Here is a 20,078-nt window from a genome sequence, read left to right on the forward strand (position 1 = left end):
CCCTGACGTCCTCTTCATCATCACTTGTTTTCTAGGTAGCCCTGACGTCCTCTTCATCATCACTTGTTTTCTAGGTAGCCCTGACGTCCTCTTCATCATCACTTGTTTTCTAGGTAGCCCTGACGTCCTCTTCATCATCACTTGTTTTCTAGGTAGCCCTGACGTCCTCTTCATCATCACTTGTTTTCTAGGTAGCCCTGACGTCCTCTTCATCATCACTTGCCTTCTAGGTAGCCCTAACGTCCTCTTCATCATCACTTGCCTTCTAGGTAGCCCTGACGTAACAGTGGCCATACATGAACATTTTGGGAAACACTGTTGCTATCTGCCAAAAACACCAGGACAAATCGTCGTCATAATTGAACGAAATCTATCGTGATAATTGTTGGTGAAAAGAAAATGCCTATGAAAATGACCTCAACATAATGTCCCTGCATGGTGTCCTGAGGAGAGGGTCAGGGAGAGAAGTTTAAGATTTGAAACAGAACTGACAAAAGTTTCAAGGTCACGCCGCTGAGCTGCCTGGTAAGTATCAAATTAAAGTTGGGTGAAGCTCTCTAAACCTGGAGCAGTGCTAGGAATGAACCAAACACTAATACATGGTTTTCTTCTTTTTTTTTAAGCAAAAAAAGAATTTGGTTTATGTAGAAACAAGCAATGTTTTGCAATTAGATATTTTTCCTCTCCTGTAAAAGAGTTAAAGCAAAAAAAAAAGAAGAAAGAAAAGAAAGAAAAATAAATCAAAATACGTACAGTATAGCCCTCCTGCTGTACCCAGATCCCCCATCTGAGAACGTACGTGGATGTTACTGACAGCAAGCAGAGGAAACCTGGCAGAACTCACAAGGGAGACGGATATACGTGTACAGTACATGTATATATATAAAATATAAAATCTGAAATATATTTTATATATATTAAATTGTGTTAGGGGTCAATATCTGTCACTACACAGCATTACGTTGGTGCCTCCGATTCTCTTCTTTTTCCCCACATAAGCCAGAGGAGAGTTAAAGCAAAACAAATGAATCAATGGACAAACAAATTTCAGGGGGGGTGGAAACTAAGCAACAGATGTCGGCCTCAGGCCACCCTTTAAGCCCCCTTGGCCCCATCAGGGGGGTCAAGATAGCACAGGTGAGGCCAGAGACCAGCCTAGCTGTACAGCGCAGTGAAACTTAACTTACATCTTAGCTAATTTTTTTTTACACGTACAGTCGTGATCAAGGCACAGGGATCTTCTACAAGTTCTTTTTTTCTTCAATAAAGTTGTACAAAATAATACATTTTACAGTCTGTACAAGAATAATAGTCCAGCAGTAAAATAAAGACAGACATATTGAAAGCCAGGGAGGTGAGGAACAAGACGAGGTTGTGTGGAAATGGGGGTGGGGTTTGTTTGTGTTTGTTTTGTGTTTTGGTCAGCGTGTGTGTCCACATCAAGATGACGTTTAAAGTCCTGTCTTTCGCTTAATCCGTTTTTACTTTCAATTAGTCAATCTTTTCCCTTATTACAGTGAATAAAGCCTCTCCTATCATCCCCACGTGTTCAATAGTTAATGTTCAGGGTTGTTTGGTAGCAGCGGGGCAGGAGAGGAGAGGGTGAGGGGAGTGGGGTGGGTGGGTGGGGGCGGGGAGCGGGGGGTGAGGGGCAAGGTTAAATGGTGCACAGCGGCAGATCGCACACACAGTGTACACCAACACACAACATGGGGAGAGGAAACAAACAAAAACTTAAAAGTTGAATTGTGTTATTACAGGAATATATAATATTTATATTTATATATATACATATTTATATACACACATATATAAATATCTATATATATAGCTTGGATTTTTTTGCACTGCATGAAGTTCATTGGTATGCATTAATTTATGCATTGTAGTTTTTTTTTTTTTAACAATTTATTTTTCTTTTCTCCCCGCCTTCCCTCCTCATTGATTTGTTGAAGAGCGGGTCATGTGACGGTCTCGTGTTCCGAGTCACACTCAGTTCTACATGCAGCCGGTAGTCAGTCCATCCGTCCGTCCGTCTGTCTGTCATCAGGCAGGAAAAGGCTCACAACCTTTCTCTGTATTGTTACATTCTTCTTCCATCCTTTCAATTTGTCCATCCTTTCCTTTTATTCGTCCTTATTTTGGGTTCATCTTCGGCACGTTGTGCATACATCTCTCTCTCTCTCTCTCTCTCTCTCTCTCTCTCTCTCTCTCTCTCTCTCTCTCTCTCTCTCTTTTAGGGATTGTTTGTTAAGTAGCTGGAGTTAACAATGCACTTTTTAATTTAGCTTTCAAAAGCTGTAAAAACAGTATGTCTGTGTAAAGGTCTGCGTGTGCAAGAGAGAGAAAGTGTGCGTGTGCACGAATGTAGGATGTGAGACACTGAAACGTGTAAGGGCTCTGAATGTCTGTTAGCATACATGTGTACCAATAGGTGTGTGTGTGTGTGTGTGTGTGTGTGTGTGTGTGTGTGTGTGTGTGTGTGTGTGTGTGTGTGTGTGTGTGTGTGTTGATATACAGTACATGTTTGAGAGAGAGAGTGAGAGAGAAAGAGTGTGTGTGTGTGTGTGTGTGAGAGAAGAGAGAGAGAGAGAGAGAGAGAGAGAGAGAGAGAGAGAGAGAGAGAGAGAGAGAGAGAGAGAGAGAGAGAGAGAGAGAGAGAGAGAGAGAGAGAGAGAGAGAGAGAGAGAGAGAATAGAAGCCTGTACTGTGAGAATGATTCCAGTCTTGAACCTCTCCCAGGGTCAGAGAGTCCTGGCTAATAGTTGTTGTTTCCTTAACTGTGTTTACTTCTGAGTCTTTCTTCCCATTGCACACATTGCACATTGTTGTGTTATAGTCCTCATCTGAAACAGGGTTACCGTTAGAAGTAGTATTTTTGTCAGGATGGAAGGAGAGGGCAGGCACTCGTCAGTTGGTTGGTTGGTAAAGTTGGTGTTGGGGAGAGGAGAGGAGCGGAGAGGAGAGGGATGAACCGGTCATGGGATAAGATAGGTAGACGGGGCACCATCATCGGGGGGGGGAGCGGGTGTGTGTGTGTGTGTGTGTGTGTGGGGGGGGGGGGTGTAGTCTCTTGTCTCCGCTCCCAATCACAAGAGCTCGTACTGCCGTAGGTGCATCCTCTGGATGATGTCCCGACAGTCGTTGAAGACACGGCGTATGTTCTCCGTGTCCACGGCACAGGTGAAGTGAGGGTAACAGTAGTGCCTCCCGTCCCCGCTGGCTGTGCTGATCCTCTGGAGAGAGAAACAGAGATAAGAGAAGAGCACAGAGACCAGGCCGTTTATCTGACTATACTATATATATATAGATAGATAGTTATATATATATCAGGGTTTTCGTTATCCGGTAATTACCGTTTTCCCCCCGGTCATGTGTGTGAAAATAACTCCCTCTTACGTTTGTTTGGTTACCAAGTAACGTACGCCCACTAAGGCTGCGGTTACACTAGGGCCATTTCATTTAGTTTCATTTCGCTTTTCAGAACGCTGCGTATTGGCAGGCAAGTTAGAGTTAAGTTAGACGTGGTTTTGTCTCGTCTACTATATACATGTAGTACAATGCCAAAGCAGTAGGTGGCGATGTAGTTCAAACATGAAGGCCATTTTCAACCAATCAGAAAGGTTGAACGAGTCACTCCACATCCTGCTCAAAATCTCAGAAAGCCACCATCTTTATACCTCGCATGAGCCATTTAGCTACATAGCATTTATTTTTCAGCAAGAAATAAAGTGCAATAAACAAAAACGGATACATTCACTGTGTGTTCTGCCTCATTTGTTGATGATTTGTTGATGAAACAAAACTAACATCAACACAATTGACCACCAAGAGCGGAGTTTAGTCTCACAAAAAGATTGCAGATTTTGTTAGCTTACGTGCTAACGTGATTGGGATATGCCATTATAACAGTATAGCATTGTGGCTAGCAGCATAGTAACGTTAATGCTAGCAGAATAAATGGATGTAAGCGTTATTTAACAGATTGCAGAATGGGTACAATACGGCTCAATACAAACAATTGTTAAGGGAATGCAGACTGTTGTAGTTTGGAGTACTGGGTTCCTTATAACAATAACTTGACAACACGTTGGTAGCCGCAGCTACTTGGGACAGCTCTGCTGTAAACACTGGAAATAACCGTGCGGGTCTCTACTGAGCATGGGCATTGGGCAGAACGGCTCCGTATCCGGCTCGCGCAAATTACATGGCACCATTGTCGGCGAGTTTCGGCGAGTTTCCAAAACGAAAACACCCTTTGAGCGTTGCCACTAGGAAAACGCGTGTTCCTGCCAAAACTGCGTTTCTTTTTAACTTGGACATGCAAACGTAATCATTCGAAAATAGAAGGTTGCTGTTTTACCCCAGTGTAACCATGGCCTAAAAGTGCTTGTTTTTGACACTGAAACAGAATTTGTTGCTGAAACAAACAGAAGTCTCGCTTTGAAATCCTGTGAGACATGAAGTAACGTTACAATGACACATTTGTTGCATTGGAATACAGCTACCATAGCATTCTCAGATATAAAACAATGGTTTGTGTTTGTAAATTTCCAAATTGTGCCAACAACATGTTGCCTACTTCGCGTATCGTTCATAGACTATTGATACGGACAGACACTCCAGACATCATGTACCAAAACACTTTGTGCTCAAGACATCTGCCGTTTCATAAGGGGAGAGAGCTGCTGCAGTGCAGACAGAGTGGAGGTACTGTAAGTGTAACGTTAATTATTACCATTGATACAGATGGCCACGCTGAAGTTGTAGCTAGCTGTTAGTTGTGCTATAACTGTGACTTTTTTGATTGACAATAAGTAATCACATGGACTGGCACTTTCTAGCGGAAACCTGATACCCTGATATATATATATGTCTTTTTCTTTTTACTTCTGGGGAGTAATTGAAAGGTATGAAGATGTTAGTTGCTGTAGATTATTTGGTCATTCATGCTAAGACATAGAAATACAACTTTTTGTTATTTAAAATAAATGAATAAATAAATATATATATATTTTTTTATCCACTTTTTCTCCTTTTTCTGTTTTTCTCCCATCCCAATTTAGTCGTGCCAATTCCCCCCTCCCCTGTCTTGATCGTTGCTCGCATGTGCCCCCCCACTGGTCGGTCGTAGGGAGGGTTGAAGAATCTATCGCATGTCCCCTCCAATACATGCAGAGTCAGCCAGCCACTTATTTTCACTTGCCAGCGCGGCCTCTCATTGGCGAGGTGTAACGTGTGGGAGGCTCACACTACCCTCGATATCTCCTGTCCTTGCTGTGCAGGCGCCCTGACCGACCTGTAGGAGTCACTGTTTACAACGACCAGACTACCACCCATCGACTTCCCTCCCGCTGACTCTGCCAATTGAGTCAGTATGACGGCCGGCCCAAGCCAGAGGCAACGCTGACAGCCGGATTCTATACCGGTGTCTCACGCGTTGGTGACGAGCGCTTAGACCGCTGCGCCACCCAGCCGCCAGCAAATAAATTAATATTTAAAATAAATACTAAACAAAAATTGGCAGCTAGCTTAATGGAACTCAGGTCAGCCATGACTCTTTAGTACCTCTAAACTATTAAAGATTTACATAAGAAAAAAGGACAATGCACGTACCAGAAACTCATCCCGTATGAAGTACTTTGCCCTTGTGACACGGGGATCTTCCCCTGGCTCTGGTATTGCTGTTGGTGAAGGAGGAATTATATCAAATGAAGTTGCCTTTGTGGTACATTATCACATTATATTATGTGATATATTATGTCATTATATCACATTATTAAAAATAATATTTGTAGAGGTTAAAATTTTCCTCTTAACACTTGCAGTGCCCACCACGACACAACACGTGTTATCAGCCCGCCCCCTGAATGCCCACCACGACAATTAGCGTGTTATTTTTTTATTAGCGATCTGAATTCATATTTCATCAACCGAGTCTCTCGTTGGGAAACCAGCCCCATCAGGAGCTCAGATGTGAAAAAAGCGCCCCCTATCGTCTCCCAGATGGTAATGCACCCTTTTGGAATGGACTCAATGAAAATGGATGAGAAAAGAAAAATCCGGAATCCACATTTTACTTCTCAGGCATGTAACCCGAGGCGATTGCAGTCATTCTGGTCCCTCAGAACAGCGTGGAATATGTGTTTCCAGTACCCAGCATTGGATCAATAAAAGCGATCGATTTTTGGAATGGCGATCAGGAATTGGAATGATCTTTTTGGAGAACATCTGATCTGAGGTAAGGAATCTATTTTACAAGTCTTGGGATAATCAGAGTTGTATTCGCTGAGCTCTCAGCGTTCGCCCTATGTGTGTGTGTGTGTGTGTGTGTGTGTGTGTGTGTGTGTGTGTGTGTGTGTGTGTGTGTGTGTGTGTGGGCGATGGCTTTGAGGAAATCAGAGAATCGATTCTTCAGATCGCCTATATAGCGTGCATACGTACACATATACTATCGATAATCTAGCGTTTATTTGAAAACTATTCATAAATAGGCCGAAAAATTACAACGTTTTTGTGTATTCTAGAATATTCCAGTACAGGGCGTTTATTATGGAATCTTTTTTATTTTCCTTGAAAACGAGGGCTTTTCAAAATGCTATAAAACGAAAATGAACCGATAAAAAAACAATCCGCTTCGACAATGTTGACTGGAAAACGAGTCATTGATAAGCGACGGGCAGATTAGACACATAGCCATAATTTAAAACATAGATTAGGCGTTATTAATGCTAACATTGAAGTGGATGGTGCGCACGTGCGCCCCCTGCTGGCACTGAAAACGTCCCTCATATGTGACGTTTTTTCGGATTTTTTGCAACCGGCACTTTGGCGACCCCTAGTGGCTCGGGTGTGCATATTTTGTAATACAATTATATATATCGAATTGAAGGCTTATTTGTTGCCTGTCGATCCGACAAAATCCGTTCAGCGGTTCTCGAGTTACATGCCGGTATTTGAGGCTTGTGCAAAGTACACGGTATTGTGCAAAATACCACTCCCGACTCAGGCTGCAGTAGTTCCGTCAATCTAGATCCGATCTCGAAAATGATTGTGGATCGTTGTAACCAATGAGTGTGGCTTTCCAATGATACCCCACATGGGGATCTAAATAAAAAAACAAAAAACACGAAGAAACACAAAAACAGGAAGAGCAAAACAGCTGAATGAATTGAAGTCTATGAGAAAACTGAGTTTTTCTTTGTACACAGTTTACCAAAATCACTCCTAATCACTCATTTCTGAATGGATCTTTATGAAATTTGGATATGTACTACATAAGGCTTCAGGCTATGGCTCCGTCTGGATTTGTAAGCCATACCCCCTTCTGGGGAAATACTACCTCTGGACTACTAACTACTACAGAAAAAGTAACAAGTTTCTTTACAACTCAAGTTCAGACCTATGTAACTCTATTACTTTAGCACTAAAAGTGAATTTCTTTCTGGAATCAGAAACTTCAGAATGTCATCTTTCAAAAGAGACCAGGGCCCCGTTCCTTGTACCTGGATAACTGAGTTAGCCGGATAACTTTAACTGGATAACTGAGTTAGCCGGACTTTCCGGTTCCCCGTACGTGGATTTTCCAAATCACCATGACAACAGATCCAAAAGTTTGAGCCTGGTCGAAAGCAGAGTTTAAGTTCAAGTTAGCCTGAACCATCGCCACGCCCCCGCAAAGAAGTGACAGCCCGTTTCCTGAAACTATTCCCACAGTCTACGATCTGCATTATACCATTCTGAATTACGTTTTTGTGCTCCATTCTTCCAGAGGGGGCTTTTGAAATGTAAAATAGACCCAAAATGCTGATACTAAATTCACTTTGTCCTAAATAATGCACGTTATATATACCGTGGCGCTCGCTCGTGCGATGTACACATTATGTGGTTATTTTAATTGTAACTGGGATTAAGATGTCTGATGAGATGCGCTGTTTGACGGATTTGAGAAATTGAATGAGCCGTTGACGTCACATTAATGAATGAGGATAAAGAGATAAACTTCATTCAAAACAAAGGATATTCTAAACACGGGTCTCTCGTTCATTAATGTATAAACAATGAATTTATCCCATCTGGCACAGTGGTGCAGCGGTAGTGCTCAAGCCTGCCAACCCAGCGACCGGGGTTCAAAACCCGGTGTTTCCAATATGATTTTTTTGAATATAATATTAATGATTATACGCCAAAGTAGCCTGGTTTTAAGTTAAAATATTATAAATCTACATGCATTGAGGATGTCATTCTTTATATAGCTTTCAACGTGCACCAAATTGAATTATTCCTATATTGCAAAAAGAAGGAAAAGACTAGGGTCTCGAACCCCGGTCGTCTGCGTGATAGTCAAAACAACAACCCGTTAGACCACATTGGAGATAAGTTAAAGATCGACTATACATCAATCAATGGGTAAGAGAGCCGTATCGTAATTCTGTATAAGTTTAACTAATTATTTTCGCTAGCAAGATCTCATTTGATTATTCAATCCAGCAGGCAAGTTTAAAGAAATATAATCTGATTGATTGAGGTAATGAGGGATTTAAAATTAGCCTATAGATAACGCATTTAACTTGTCGGCGAGGCGATTGAGCCGTATTGCAATCTGTCAATAAAGTTTTAAATCAATTAATCAATCAATGCCGTTAGAGAATCAGGATCTCTGCCATCGATACGTGCTGGCTTTTCGCCTGAAGCGGCCGCGCGCATTTAGCCTGATTCGCAAGTCTGGCTTGAGTTAACGAGACTGAATCCACCTTAGAGGAACAGGAAAATCCCGGCTTCGAACATCGGGTTAACTGAAGCTGGATAATGACATCTTGATCGACTTAGTTGAACCAGGTACAAGAAACAGGGCCCTGGCTCATGCATGTGCTATAAAATTGCCACTTTTCTGCCCGCTTGTTAAGAGGTAACATCGTAACACGATTCTGTTTCCCCAGTGAGAAGGCTTATTTTCTGTTTCAGATTCTATTTTCACTTTCTACATTACAGAGAAAATGAATCTGTGGTAACAAGGATTGTAGAATTATGACTCTCTATTTGCTTAGTCATCAACATTATGTCATATAAATTAGAACATCAGAAATGTAGATACTTAATTGTGTCCATAGGATATCAACAGACACCAGTGTTAATGTACTGTCCATGGGATATCAACAGACACCAGTGTTAACTCATTCTGCGCCACGGGTCGGGCGCCAGAGGGCGCTATTACGCCAGCGCTGTAAGTCAATGGGGCGCTTTGTTCACTTGCGAGTGCTTAAAATATATCTTATATTATATCTATGGGTCTAATACACCTGTCGACTGTCAGTGAGTTGCTTCCAGTCAACATCCACGAACATGGATCTGTACATTTCCGTTTTATACCGTTTTGAATATGAATCGTTTTGGTGCTTCTGAGTAATTCCAGGAAAATTACCTGATTATCGAATCTTCCTGAAATCAAAGCTAGATCATCATTTTTTTTTATCCACTTTTTCTCCCATTTTCTATATTTTTCTCCCATCCCAATTTCGTATCATCTAATCCAACCCTCCCCTGTCACGAACGCTGTTTCTTGCCTCCCACAAGCCGGCTGCAATGTGGACTAAGTCATACATAGCACAAGTCCCCTCCGGTACTTGAGGTAACAGCAGTCGCATCTTTTCACCTGCGCACCAGCTCGATCTCTCAGTGGCGAGGAGTAACGCGTGGGAGGCTCACGCTGCCCCCGACACTTCCTGATTCTACTGCGCAGGCGCACCAACCGACCTGTAGGAGTCGCTGTCCACAACGCCCGATCCCCACCCATCAGTTTCCCACCCCCTAATACGGCCAATGTGTATTAGTATGGACGGCCAGCTAAACTGAAAGCAATGTGGAGCGCTGGGCTCGAACAGGCAAGCCCAGCGTCTCCGTCATTCGTGGCGAGCGCCTTGCCCACTACGCCACGTAGCCGCCCAAAGCTAGATCATCATTATTATCCTTCCTCATGCAAGAATGAAAAGAGCCCTGGACCACGGGGCTCCCCCGCCACCTCCTCCCACTCACACACACACACACACAGACAGCTTCGATCGGGGTAGAAAGAAATATCAGATCAACGAAAGATTTTATATATAGTGTTCTTACCTGGTATCTGATGTAATGCAAAAGAAAGAATCCAATTATCTGATCGCCATTCCAAATACTGCTCGTGGAGGTCCGTCCCACATTACCAAGCGTTACACATGGACGGGCGGGCGGGGTTACTGTTCCATACCAGGGTTCGAAATTAACGGGGGCTTGGGGCAAAATGCCCTCGGAAATTGACCAAATGCCCTCGAAAATCAGTTAAGGGGGGCAAGAAAAGCCCCCGACAGTTTACTAATTATATATATAATTATATATATGCTCTACAGTGTGAGCATTTCCCTCGTATTTGCCCCTAATAATATGTGTGTGTGCGAACCGGAAAAATCATTTACTTGCAGTGTGCGAGACGAGTGAAGATTACAAAACAGCTCCGCTGTTAATAGTTCAGAAACTGGACTGAAATTCAGTTTTTGGGTGGAATGCAAGGTTTGTTGCAAGGAGGGAGGGAGGCGGGGCCCACTGCGTGTTACAGGGTGCTTGAGCGGTGCAAAGACAGACAGACAGAGAGCTCTGCTCTCATCAAGCATGCATAAAGTTACACTGCTATCTTAACGTTAGCAAGCTAAGCATCTGCATAGCGCGACCTGTGTAACGTTAAGTAACTTGTGTTCGGCGGGGAAAGACCGTTCCATTTGTAACACAACTTTAAAGAATAACATCCAAATCCGATCCCGATGAGCATTTCCTTCATTCCACAGCGCTGAGCGTGCAACGTATCGGTATTTCATTGATAGATCTGGCCAGAGCCTATACTCACAAACGTTCCAGTGCTGTATCAATTTGAAACAAGCCTCTTGACTGTTGGAATTAGGGATGTTAAAAATAAAATAGCTAATAATATTATTCAATATTAGACATTCATTGATCCAGAGGCAACCAGCTATTCGTCTGCTATTTGTAGATATATCAAGACAACAACACAACTTGCCCTCAGGGACAATCATATTTAATCTATTTAGATAGAGTATGTATGTATTATTTACAGATAATTGAAGGTACCTCAAAACATGAAACCAAGCCATGTCACACATAGTGTGTGTGTGTGTGTGTGTGTGTGTGTGTGTGTGTGTGTGTGTTACTTGAACAATTGTCACTGTGCTCCTAAATTTCTTTGTGTGCTCCTGAATTTGTATTTAGATTTTATTTATTAACATTTTATTTAGGAGCACATGTGCTCCTTGGGAAAAAGGTTAGCGTAGAGCCCTATATATGGAGACATTAACATTACGTTATCAAACATAGGGACGAAGACTGTAAAAAAAGTGTCAACAATGTTTTATAATCTTTAATTTTCATTATAAAAATGTTGTGCCCCCGAAATACAAAAAAAGCCCCAGAAAATCAATTAAGGGGGGCAAAAAAAGCCCTTGAAATTTCTTTTTAATTTCTAACCCTGTTCCATACCATCGTTGCAAAGGCCTACCTCGCCTGAGCACCTAAACCCCGCCCACATGGCTCGGATCGTCCCAGAAAAGAAACTACACCATTTCCAATGGAGTGCAATACCAGGCGGCGGTATTTGCCCTTTTGCAAGCTCAGACCCATTTCCAATGATAACATCAGGCTGGATGGATGAAAATGAATGGATATAGCTAATAAATGAAATAACGATTAAAACCAGAGTTTTCTCGTCATTGGCGCTGAACGGTTGGCGAGTTAACCCGACTTTTCTCGTGGCTGGCGTAGAATGAGTTAATGTACTGTCCGCGGGATATCAACAGACACCAGTGTTAATCTCTTACCATCATCGGGTGTAGTGTAGCGTGCGAACTCGGGGAAATACTCCTCAATTTTAGATTTCCCCGCCAAAACCTTCTCTGCCAGCAGGTCCTGTTTATTCAGGAACAGGATTACTGAAATGGTCCGTAGCCACCTGTGGGAGAAACCGCCAGCAAAAGAAATGTCAGTGACTGTGTGTGTTCTATATATACTCAAAACTTGACACTGTTCATACTTTTTGCACAATACTTCACAATTGCACAGCCCTGCTACATATTCTATTCCACTGTATCTTTATTCTAATTGAGTGTATATATTCTACTACATCCTGCACAATTGTACAGCCCTGTCCTATATTAAATTGAATTGTATTTTTATATTCTAATTTAGTTTAGATATTCCATTTTATTTTATTCTACTTTAATTGTCTGTTAAGTCTGCACCAAACGACCAAAATGCCTTGTATGTGATGAATGAATGAATGAATGAATGAATGAATTAATGAATTAATGAATTAATGAATGAATGAAAACTTTATTTAACAGATTGCAGAATGGGTACAATACAGTACGGCTCAATACACACAATTGTTAAGGGGATGCAGACCAGAGAAAGACGTTTGTCTTGTTTACATCAGGGTCCCCCATTTTCAATTCATAGTGACATTTATGACATACACAACATACATGACATTTATGGCATAGGGACATACATGACATACAGGTATTTAGTACTGTTACATTTGTGACATATACGATATGCAAATATACAGTACTGTTACCCATAGATCCTGACAGAGTATATACATATGATGGGGAGGGGACTGTACATTAGGAGGGGGTGGGTGGGTGGGAGAGAAATATACATACGGTGGGGAGAGAATATATACATATGGTGGGGAGGAGACTGTACATTAGGAGGGGGTGGGTGGGTGGGAGAGAAATATACATACGGTGGGGAGAGAATATATACATGCGGTGGGGAGGAGACTGTCTATTAGGAGGGGGTGGGGGGGGGTTTGGACATTTACGGTGGCCAGTTTCGAATTGCAGCCTCCCGTAGGTGCTCTTTAAGAGCGGTTTTGAATGTGGGTAGGGATTCACATTCCTTTACAGCTTTGGGTAGGGCATTCCACATTGATGTGGCATAATTGCAAAACGTGTTTAGTCCCTTGTTTGAGCCGAATCTGGGTTTAACATGATTTGTTGAGCTTCCTCTGGTGTTGTGGTCGTGGTATTCACTGACCTTTGGGAAGTATTTTTACATGTACATGGGTACCTTAGTCGTATAGTGTATCTTGTAGACCAGGCCCATTGCAAGTTGCTGTACTCTGTCGTCTACTCTAAGCCATCCTAGGTTGTCAAAGTGGGCAGGGGTGAGGTGGGTTCTAGGGGTAAGGTCAAGTAGAAGTCTGACCAGTTTGTTTTGTGATGTTTGTAATCTTGTTTTTAGCGCCTTTGAGGTGCTTTGGTACCATGAGGTGCAAGCATAGTCGTAGTACCCTTGAATGAGTGCTCCTGCCAGAGTCTTCAGGGTATTCTTGTTTACCAGAGAGGAGATCCGGTACAAGAATCTAGTTCGTTGGTTGACTTTTTTTTATTACCTTGGATGCCATTTTGTCACAGGAAAGATTTGCCTCTAGGATGGAACCTAGGTATGTAATTTCATCTTTCCTTGTGACAATATTGTCACCCACTGTAACTGAGAAGCCGTCGGTCTTGCTGAGTTTGTTATTTGATCCGAAGAGAATGGACTCTGTTTTACCCAGGTGTAATGATCAGCATTGTTATCAGCGAGCCAGGTGCAGATTCTGCCGAGTTCAGAGCTGAGGGTTTTTTCAACCTGTAACTTGTTCTTGTCAGAGACCAGCAGGGCTGAGTCGTCCACGAACAAGAACAAGTTGCAGTCACAAGCTGACTGTGCAAACTTAACTTGGCAATAAAGACCTTTCTGATTCTGATTCTGATTGTGACTGCACACTGGCTGCAAGCATTCATGTAATTATTTCTTTAAACCGGAACAGACTAGATCTTTGCAGAAATCCCCCAGGAGTTTGAACCGTGATCAATCGTAACTCTTCTGAACATCTTTTATTCCGCAGTGATTCACCAACCTGTTGTTCCAGATGTTCTTGAATAGGTTAAGCGCCTCCTGCAGTCTGTTGGTCTGATTGTCTTCTCTGATCACCATGTTGTAACTGCTGCTAGCCACCACAAAGATGATGGCTGTCACATCTAAAACACACACACACACACACACACACGCACACGCACACACACAACACGATAACATTAATATAGCAAAGATGTCCACAGTTCACAAAGATGCAGTTTCTTTTATTGGAAATCTGGACACAGAACCCTGCTTATCCTCAGAACATCAAAGAAATATGCAAATAGATTTACCTAGAAATACATTTGACATTCCTAAAGAGATTGATGAGTGAGTGATTCCTAAAAGTGTCAGTATGATGATGCCTTCCTACCATTGAAACACTGGATCCACTTCCGCCGCTCGTCCCTCTGGCCTCCAACGTCAAACATACTGAGAGTAGAAGTCAATGTTTACTATCATACAGCAGCAGTAGTGAAGACTGAATATGCTCTTAGTTAGTTCATGTCACTAAACATTAATTTGACCAGTTGTGATATGTAGCTAGCATAGTATAGCGTTACAATATTAAAGTTGTGATATGTAGCTAGCATAGTATAACGTTACAATATTAAAGTTGTGATATCTAGCATAGTATAGTGTTACAATATTCAAATTGTGATATGTAGCTAGATACAAGATACAAGATACAAGAGTTTTATTTGTTACGGCATACAGGTATACAGTGAAATGCGGGGGGTCTCGCCCGCAACGATGTGCATAATACAAGTAATAATATAAGAGTCCAACCAATAGAGCGACATTGCAATAAACAAGTAAACAAAGTAGGCATATCGGTATCTGTACATGAGCTATTTACAGAGCATGCCACAGGTCCTGCTAGCAGTGTAGTGTTATAATATTAAAGTTGTGATATGTAGCTAGCATAGTATAGCTTTATAATATTAAAGTTGTGATATGTAGTTAGCATAGTATAGCGTTACAATATTAAAGTTGTGATATGTAGCTAGCATAGTATAGAGTTAATCAAATCAAATCAAATTTATTTATAAGGCCCGACAACACACGTTAATGTCCCCATGGGCCGTACATGTCTTCTTTAAACAAGTCAAGAAGAAAACATAACAATAAGTCAAGAACAGAACAAGAACACCATAAGGTCCAACAAATTTAAAATAAATGCAAATAAATGAAAGAATGCAAGCACTCCCAGACATACCCCACGCGAAGGTAAGGAAAAACTCACTAAAACCTAACAATAGGGAAAATATTGAGTTACAATATTAAAGTTGTGATATGTAGCTAGCATAGCATAGCGTTATAATATTAAAGTTGTGATATGTAGCTAGCATAGTATAGCATTATAATATTAAAGTTGTGATATGTAGTAAGCATAGTATAGGTCTATAATATTAAAGTTGTGATATGTAGCTAGCATAGTATAGTGTTATAATATTAAAGTTGTGATATGTAGCTAGCATATCATAGCGTTATAATATTAAAGTTGTGATATGTAGCTAGCATAGTATAGCGTTATAATATTAAAGTTGTGATATGTAGTAAGCATAGTATAGGTATATAATATTAAAGTTGTGATATGTAGCTAGCATAGTATAGTGTTATAATATTAAAGGTGTGATATGTAGCTAGAATAGTATAGCGCTATAATATAAAAGTTGTGATATGTAGCTAGCATAGTGTAGCGTTATAATATTAAACTTGTGATATGTAGCTAGCATAGTATAGCATTATAATATTAAAGTTGTGATATGTAGCTAGCATAGTATAGCGTTATAATATTAAAGTTGTGATATGTAGCTAGCATAGTGTAGTGTTATAATATTAAAGTTGTGATATGTAGCTAGCATAGTGTAGTGTTATAATATTAAAGTTGTGATATGTAGCTAGCATAGTGTAGTGTTATAATATTAAAGTTGTGATATGTAGCTAGCATAGTGTAGTGTTATAATATTAAAGTTGTGATATGTAGCTAGCATAGTGTAGTGTTATAATATTAAAGTTGTGATATGTAGCTAGCATAGTGTAGTGTTATAATATTAAAGTTGTGATATGTAGCTAGCATAGTGTAGTGTTATAATATAAAAGTTGTGATATGTAGCTAGCATAGTGTAGTGTTATAATATAAAAGTTGTGATATGTAGCTAGAATAGTGTAGCGTTATAATATTAAACTTGTGATATGTAGCTAGCATAGTGTAGTGTTATAATATTAAAGTTGTGATATGTAGCTAGCATAGTGTAGTGTTATAATATTAAAGTTGTGATATGTAGCTAGAATAGTGTAGCGTTATAATATTAAACTTGTGATATGTAGCTAGCATAGTGTAGTGTTATAATATTAAAGTTGTGATATGTAGCTAGCATAGTGTAGTTGTAACTGAGGGGTACAATTACCTGACTGTATTGATAAGTATGGTATCATTAAACCACTACCGCTTTATGTACTTTAATTACTGGCCATACAGTACACGATATATGAATATGATGAACACTTCCCACAATGAAATCGGTTCCAGTCAAAGGTATTAATCAAGTATTTAATGGAGCAAAAGGTACATAGGATACTTTACATTATTCTTTGAATGCACTTGTAAGGCAAAGGAGTATGCGTAGGCAAATCAATAACGAATGTCCATTCTCTGGTTACGCAGGAGGTAATTATACAACCTGAATCTTAGGGAATTATATCTATGGTAATAGCGGGAGATACTGGAAGGGGTTCCCACTGGTTGTAAGCCAGCAAGGGGGTAGAAGATCTGTCGGTAGTAGGACGTCTGGTCAACGATGACTAGGGAGACTTCAGGTACAGAAGCCGGTGCAGTAGTCTCTTGATCCACAGACGAATACAGCTTGGTTCTCTTGTAGACTGTAGCTCTACAGTGAAGAAAGCTAGGCGGCCTCAGGCTCTCTGAGCGCCGACTCGACTTGACTCCTCTCGGGGTAAATCCAACACGTGCAGGCGTCGGCGATTATCCGCTCCATAAATCATAGGACCAAAGCAAATATATTCCAGCCGCAAAGGGCTATGTAGTCGTCGGGTAGATTAATCCAGTGTACATGTCCATACGGCTCTCGCCTAGGTCTCCTCGGGTGAAAGCGCCATGCGGTCAGCCCAGCCTGGATAAGAACTCTAGCTAATACGAGAAAGCGTTGGAGATGCTGGTCACTATAGAATTCTAACCGCACGATACACTATACACAAATAGACTATTAAAGACTCAATAGAAATATGTCGCACTCGACGGTATAGCGCCAAACTCTGACAATTCAGTTATTAATTTGCACGCGGTCTCGATGCTCTATTCTGAGGCCAAACAGGCCATACTTCACCGCACGTTGTATCGTGGGTGAGGCTTCAACTTATCGGTAACATACTAAAAGGACGAAGGGTACGGAGGTAAGGGGCTAAGGGGCTTCTACATTCACCTGCGCCGTATTTATACGCACGGTGCACAAATAGTGCCACTCTCATTTCTGTCGCCGTATCCCTGGGCAGGGCCGGGGCAAGTACAGACATGTCGTGTCGGTGACTTTGAACTTGGCTCCGGGGGCCGGTCCCTGGCGCCGGTGGACCGCTGTCCAATAGGAGAATGAACTATTATGGGCTGGACTAAAGGGATATTCCGTGTATATGTACAAGGAATATACAAGGGATATCAAACGATATACAAATACTATGCAATATATATCAATAAATAAATATATATATTCGGTTTAATCTGATCCTTTGTAACAGCCGCCCCCTAATTAGTCCCACCTAATTAGCTAAGCAGAGACAGATTAACCGCACTGTCCACTACTCAATGTCTGCTGTGAGGGTCAGTCAGTTCACAAAGTCATGGGGTCATGGTCGTCATCGATAGTATCGGGGAGCCTTGGCAGTTCTATTAGCCTCGCCACGGGTCGGGTGTAGGTCCGCCCTTGGACGAGCACTTCAGCTGCTCGGACCTTTCCGTCGGCACCGGTGATCACTTTGCTTACGCGGCCAGCAGGCCACATAGCTCGGAGTAGTGACTGGTCGATAATCATGACGACTGTTCCTTCTGTCAAATTGTCTCTCTCTTTCACCCATTTCTGGCGGGTCTGTAGAGACGGTAGGTAGTGGAGTAGGAAGCTGTTCCAAAACTCGTCAGCCAATACTTGACTGTACCTCCACATTCTTCGGCCGTTCGCTTCTTCAGGCCTGTACATTGTCTGGGGTAGCGCGGGGTCCAGCCGCACCATCAAGAGTGTGTGGAGGGTGACTGGGTCGACATCTGCTACATCACTTGAGACGTAACCGAGGGGCTTTGAGTTCAATACTCCCTCGATCTCCGTGAGGACTGTCATTAGGACTTCTTCCGCCACGGTCTGGGCCCCAAGCACGGCGTACAGGGCTGTCTTTATTGAACGTACTTCTCGTTCCCAAGTTCCACCGAAGTGAGGTGCGTTCGGGGGATTAAACTGGAAGTCAATCTGGGATGGAGCGAGGTGGGTCTTAAGTTCTGGGCCCATAGCTTGGAAGCTCTCTCTCAGCTCTCTTTCTCCGCCTTTGAAGTTTGTCCCGTGATCAGACAACAATATAGACGGTTTGCCTTTCCGCGATGTGAATCTTCGGAAGGCCATAAGGAATGAGTCTGTGCTCATGGTTGGAAGGAGTTCTATATGTATCGCTCGGGTGGTCATGCATTTGAATACAATACCCCACCGCTTCTCGGTTCCTCTTCCTTTCTTTATATACAGCGGGCCGAAACAGTCCATACCGGTGGAGTGAAAAGGCTTGTCGCCGAGTCGGAGGCGACAGGGAGGTAGGTCAGCCATCCGGGGTATACTGGGCTGCGCTCGCCACTTACGACAGTCTAGACAGGTTCGCTGGAAGCGCCGCACTGCTTCTCTCCCTTGCAGTATCCAATAACGACGTCTGATCTCCGCGAAGACTCTCTCTGCCCCTGCGTGGTGCACATCCTCGTCGTATTTCTTTATGATCAGCTCTGTGACCTTGTGTCGGCTGTTCAAGACTATCGGGTACTTGACGTCATCCGGTAAGTCTGGGGCTCTCCGCAGACGACCACCCACTCTGATGAGACTATGGGCGTCGCTCTCGGGTGCTAGGTGGAGCAGTCTGCTGTCTGATGGGACGGGCTTTGCTCCCTGTAGACAGTCTAGCTCATCGGGGAACGAGTCTCTCTGGGCTCGTTGTAGTAGAAGAAGTTCTGCTTCTTCGTAGTCAGCTGCTGAAATGTCAGTAGTGGGCTGAACCTCTGGGTGGTGCCACAGAAATGTCTTTAGCTGCGCACTCTCTAGGGTGAGGCAATCGTCTATGTCGGGGTCTGTGGAGACGAGTGTGTTCAATCCACAGAACACAGATTTCTTGTTTTCGGCCTCCTCTTTACTCGCCTCCCGTGGGGTGGGTGTAGGCCACTCTTCTTCCGGGAGCTTGAGAAACTCTGGTCCGTCACTGTATGGGTTGTGACGGGTGAGGTCATCCAGGGACATTCCCCGGGTGATGACGTCAGCTGGGTTGTGTTTTGTGTCCACATACCTCCAGCTTGCTACTTCTGTTAACTCTTGAATCTCTGTGACTCTCACCCCCACGAAGACCTTGTATCTGCACGAATCAGACCGGATCCATGTGAGTACTGTCGTGGAGTCTGACCACAAGATTGTTCTTTGCACCGGAATGGTGAGTTCACGTTGGATTAACGTGGCGAGGTGCGCTCCTGCTAGGGCTGCGCAGAGCTCTAGACGCGGGATAGATTGTTGCTTTCGTGGGGCTATTCTTGAGCGAGCCAGGATGAAAGCAGTATGTATGCCTTATCTCTTGTATTACGTAGTCCCATATGCGTCCATATCTTTGGTCGAGTGCTGCTAGAGCCGCTGTGTATGGGGTAGTAGAGGTGGCATAGGCCAGTGCTATATTGTGCGCTCGGGGCACCTTGAGGTGCTTCAATAGGATGGCATACTTGTGGCGTTCATCAGCTACATCAGCCATCATTGTCTCTAAGCACATCCGTAGCTCCGTGTACTGTGCTCTGTTCTCATGGGTGAAGTCTGGAAACGTCGGTGTGCCAATGTATGATGCCGTAGATGGCTGGCACATCGGTGAGCGTTGGAAGAGAGGCCTCCTAGGCG

At 42.7% G+C, this 20,078-nt stretch overlaps 1 protein-coding gene across 2 annotated transcripts in view; it reads right to left on the reverse strand.

The window, feature by feature from the left end:
* Positions 1 to 624: 624 nt before the first annotated feature.
* Positions 625 to 20,078, reverse strand: part of LOC311230784 (guanine nucleotide-binding protein G(s) subunit alpha-like) — a 133,145-nt gene continuing 113,691 nt past the window's right edge. For both annotated transcript variants that reach the window (XM_084317146.1, XM_084317145.1), the window contains 5 exons: positions 14,321 to 14,379; positions 13,949 to 14,069; positions 11,859 to 11,989; positions 5,617 to 5,684; positions 625 to 3,236 (listed from right to left, as the gene is read on the reverse strand). In XM_084317146.1, coding sequence (XP_084173272.1) covers positions 3,090 to 3,236; positions 5,617 to 5,684; positions 11,859 to 11,989; positions 13,949 to 14,069; positions 14,321 to 14,379 — 526 coding nt within the window. In that variant the 3' untranslated portion in view covers positions 625 to 3,089. The remainder of the gene's footprint in view (positions 3,237 to 5,616; positions 5,685 to 11,858; positions 11,990 to 13,948; positions 14,070 to 14,320; positions 14,380 to 20,078) is intronic.

Source organism: Notolepis coatsorum (genome assembly GCF_963971535.1).
Source record: "Notolepis coatsorum genome assembly, chromosome: 6".
NCBI lineage: Eukaryota > Metazoa > Chordata > Actinopteri > Aulopiformes > Paralepididae > Notolepis > Notolepis coatsorum.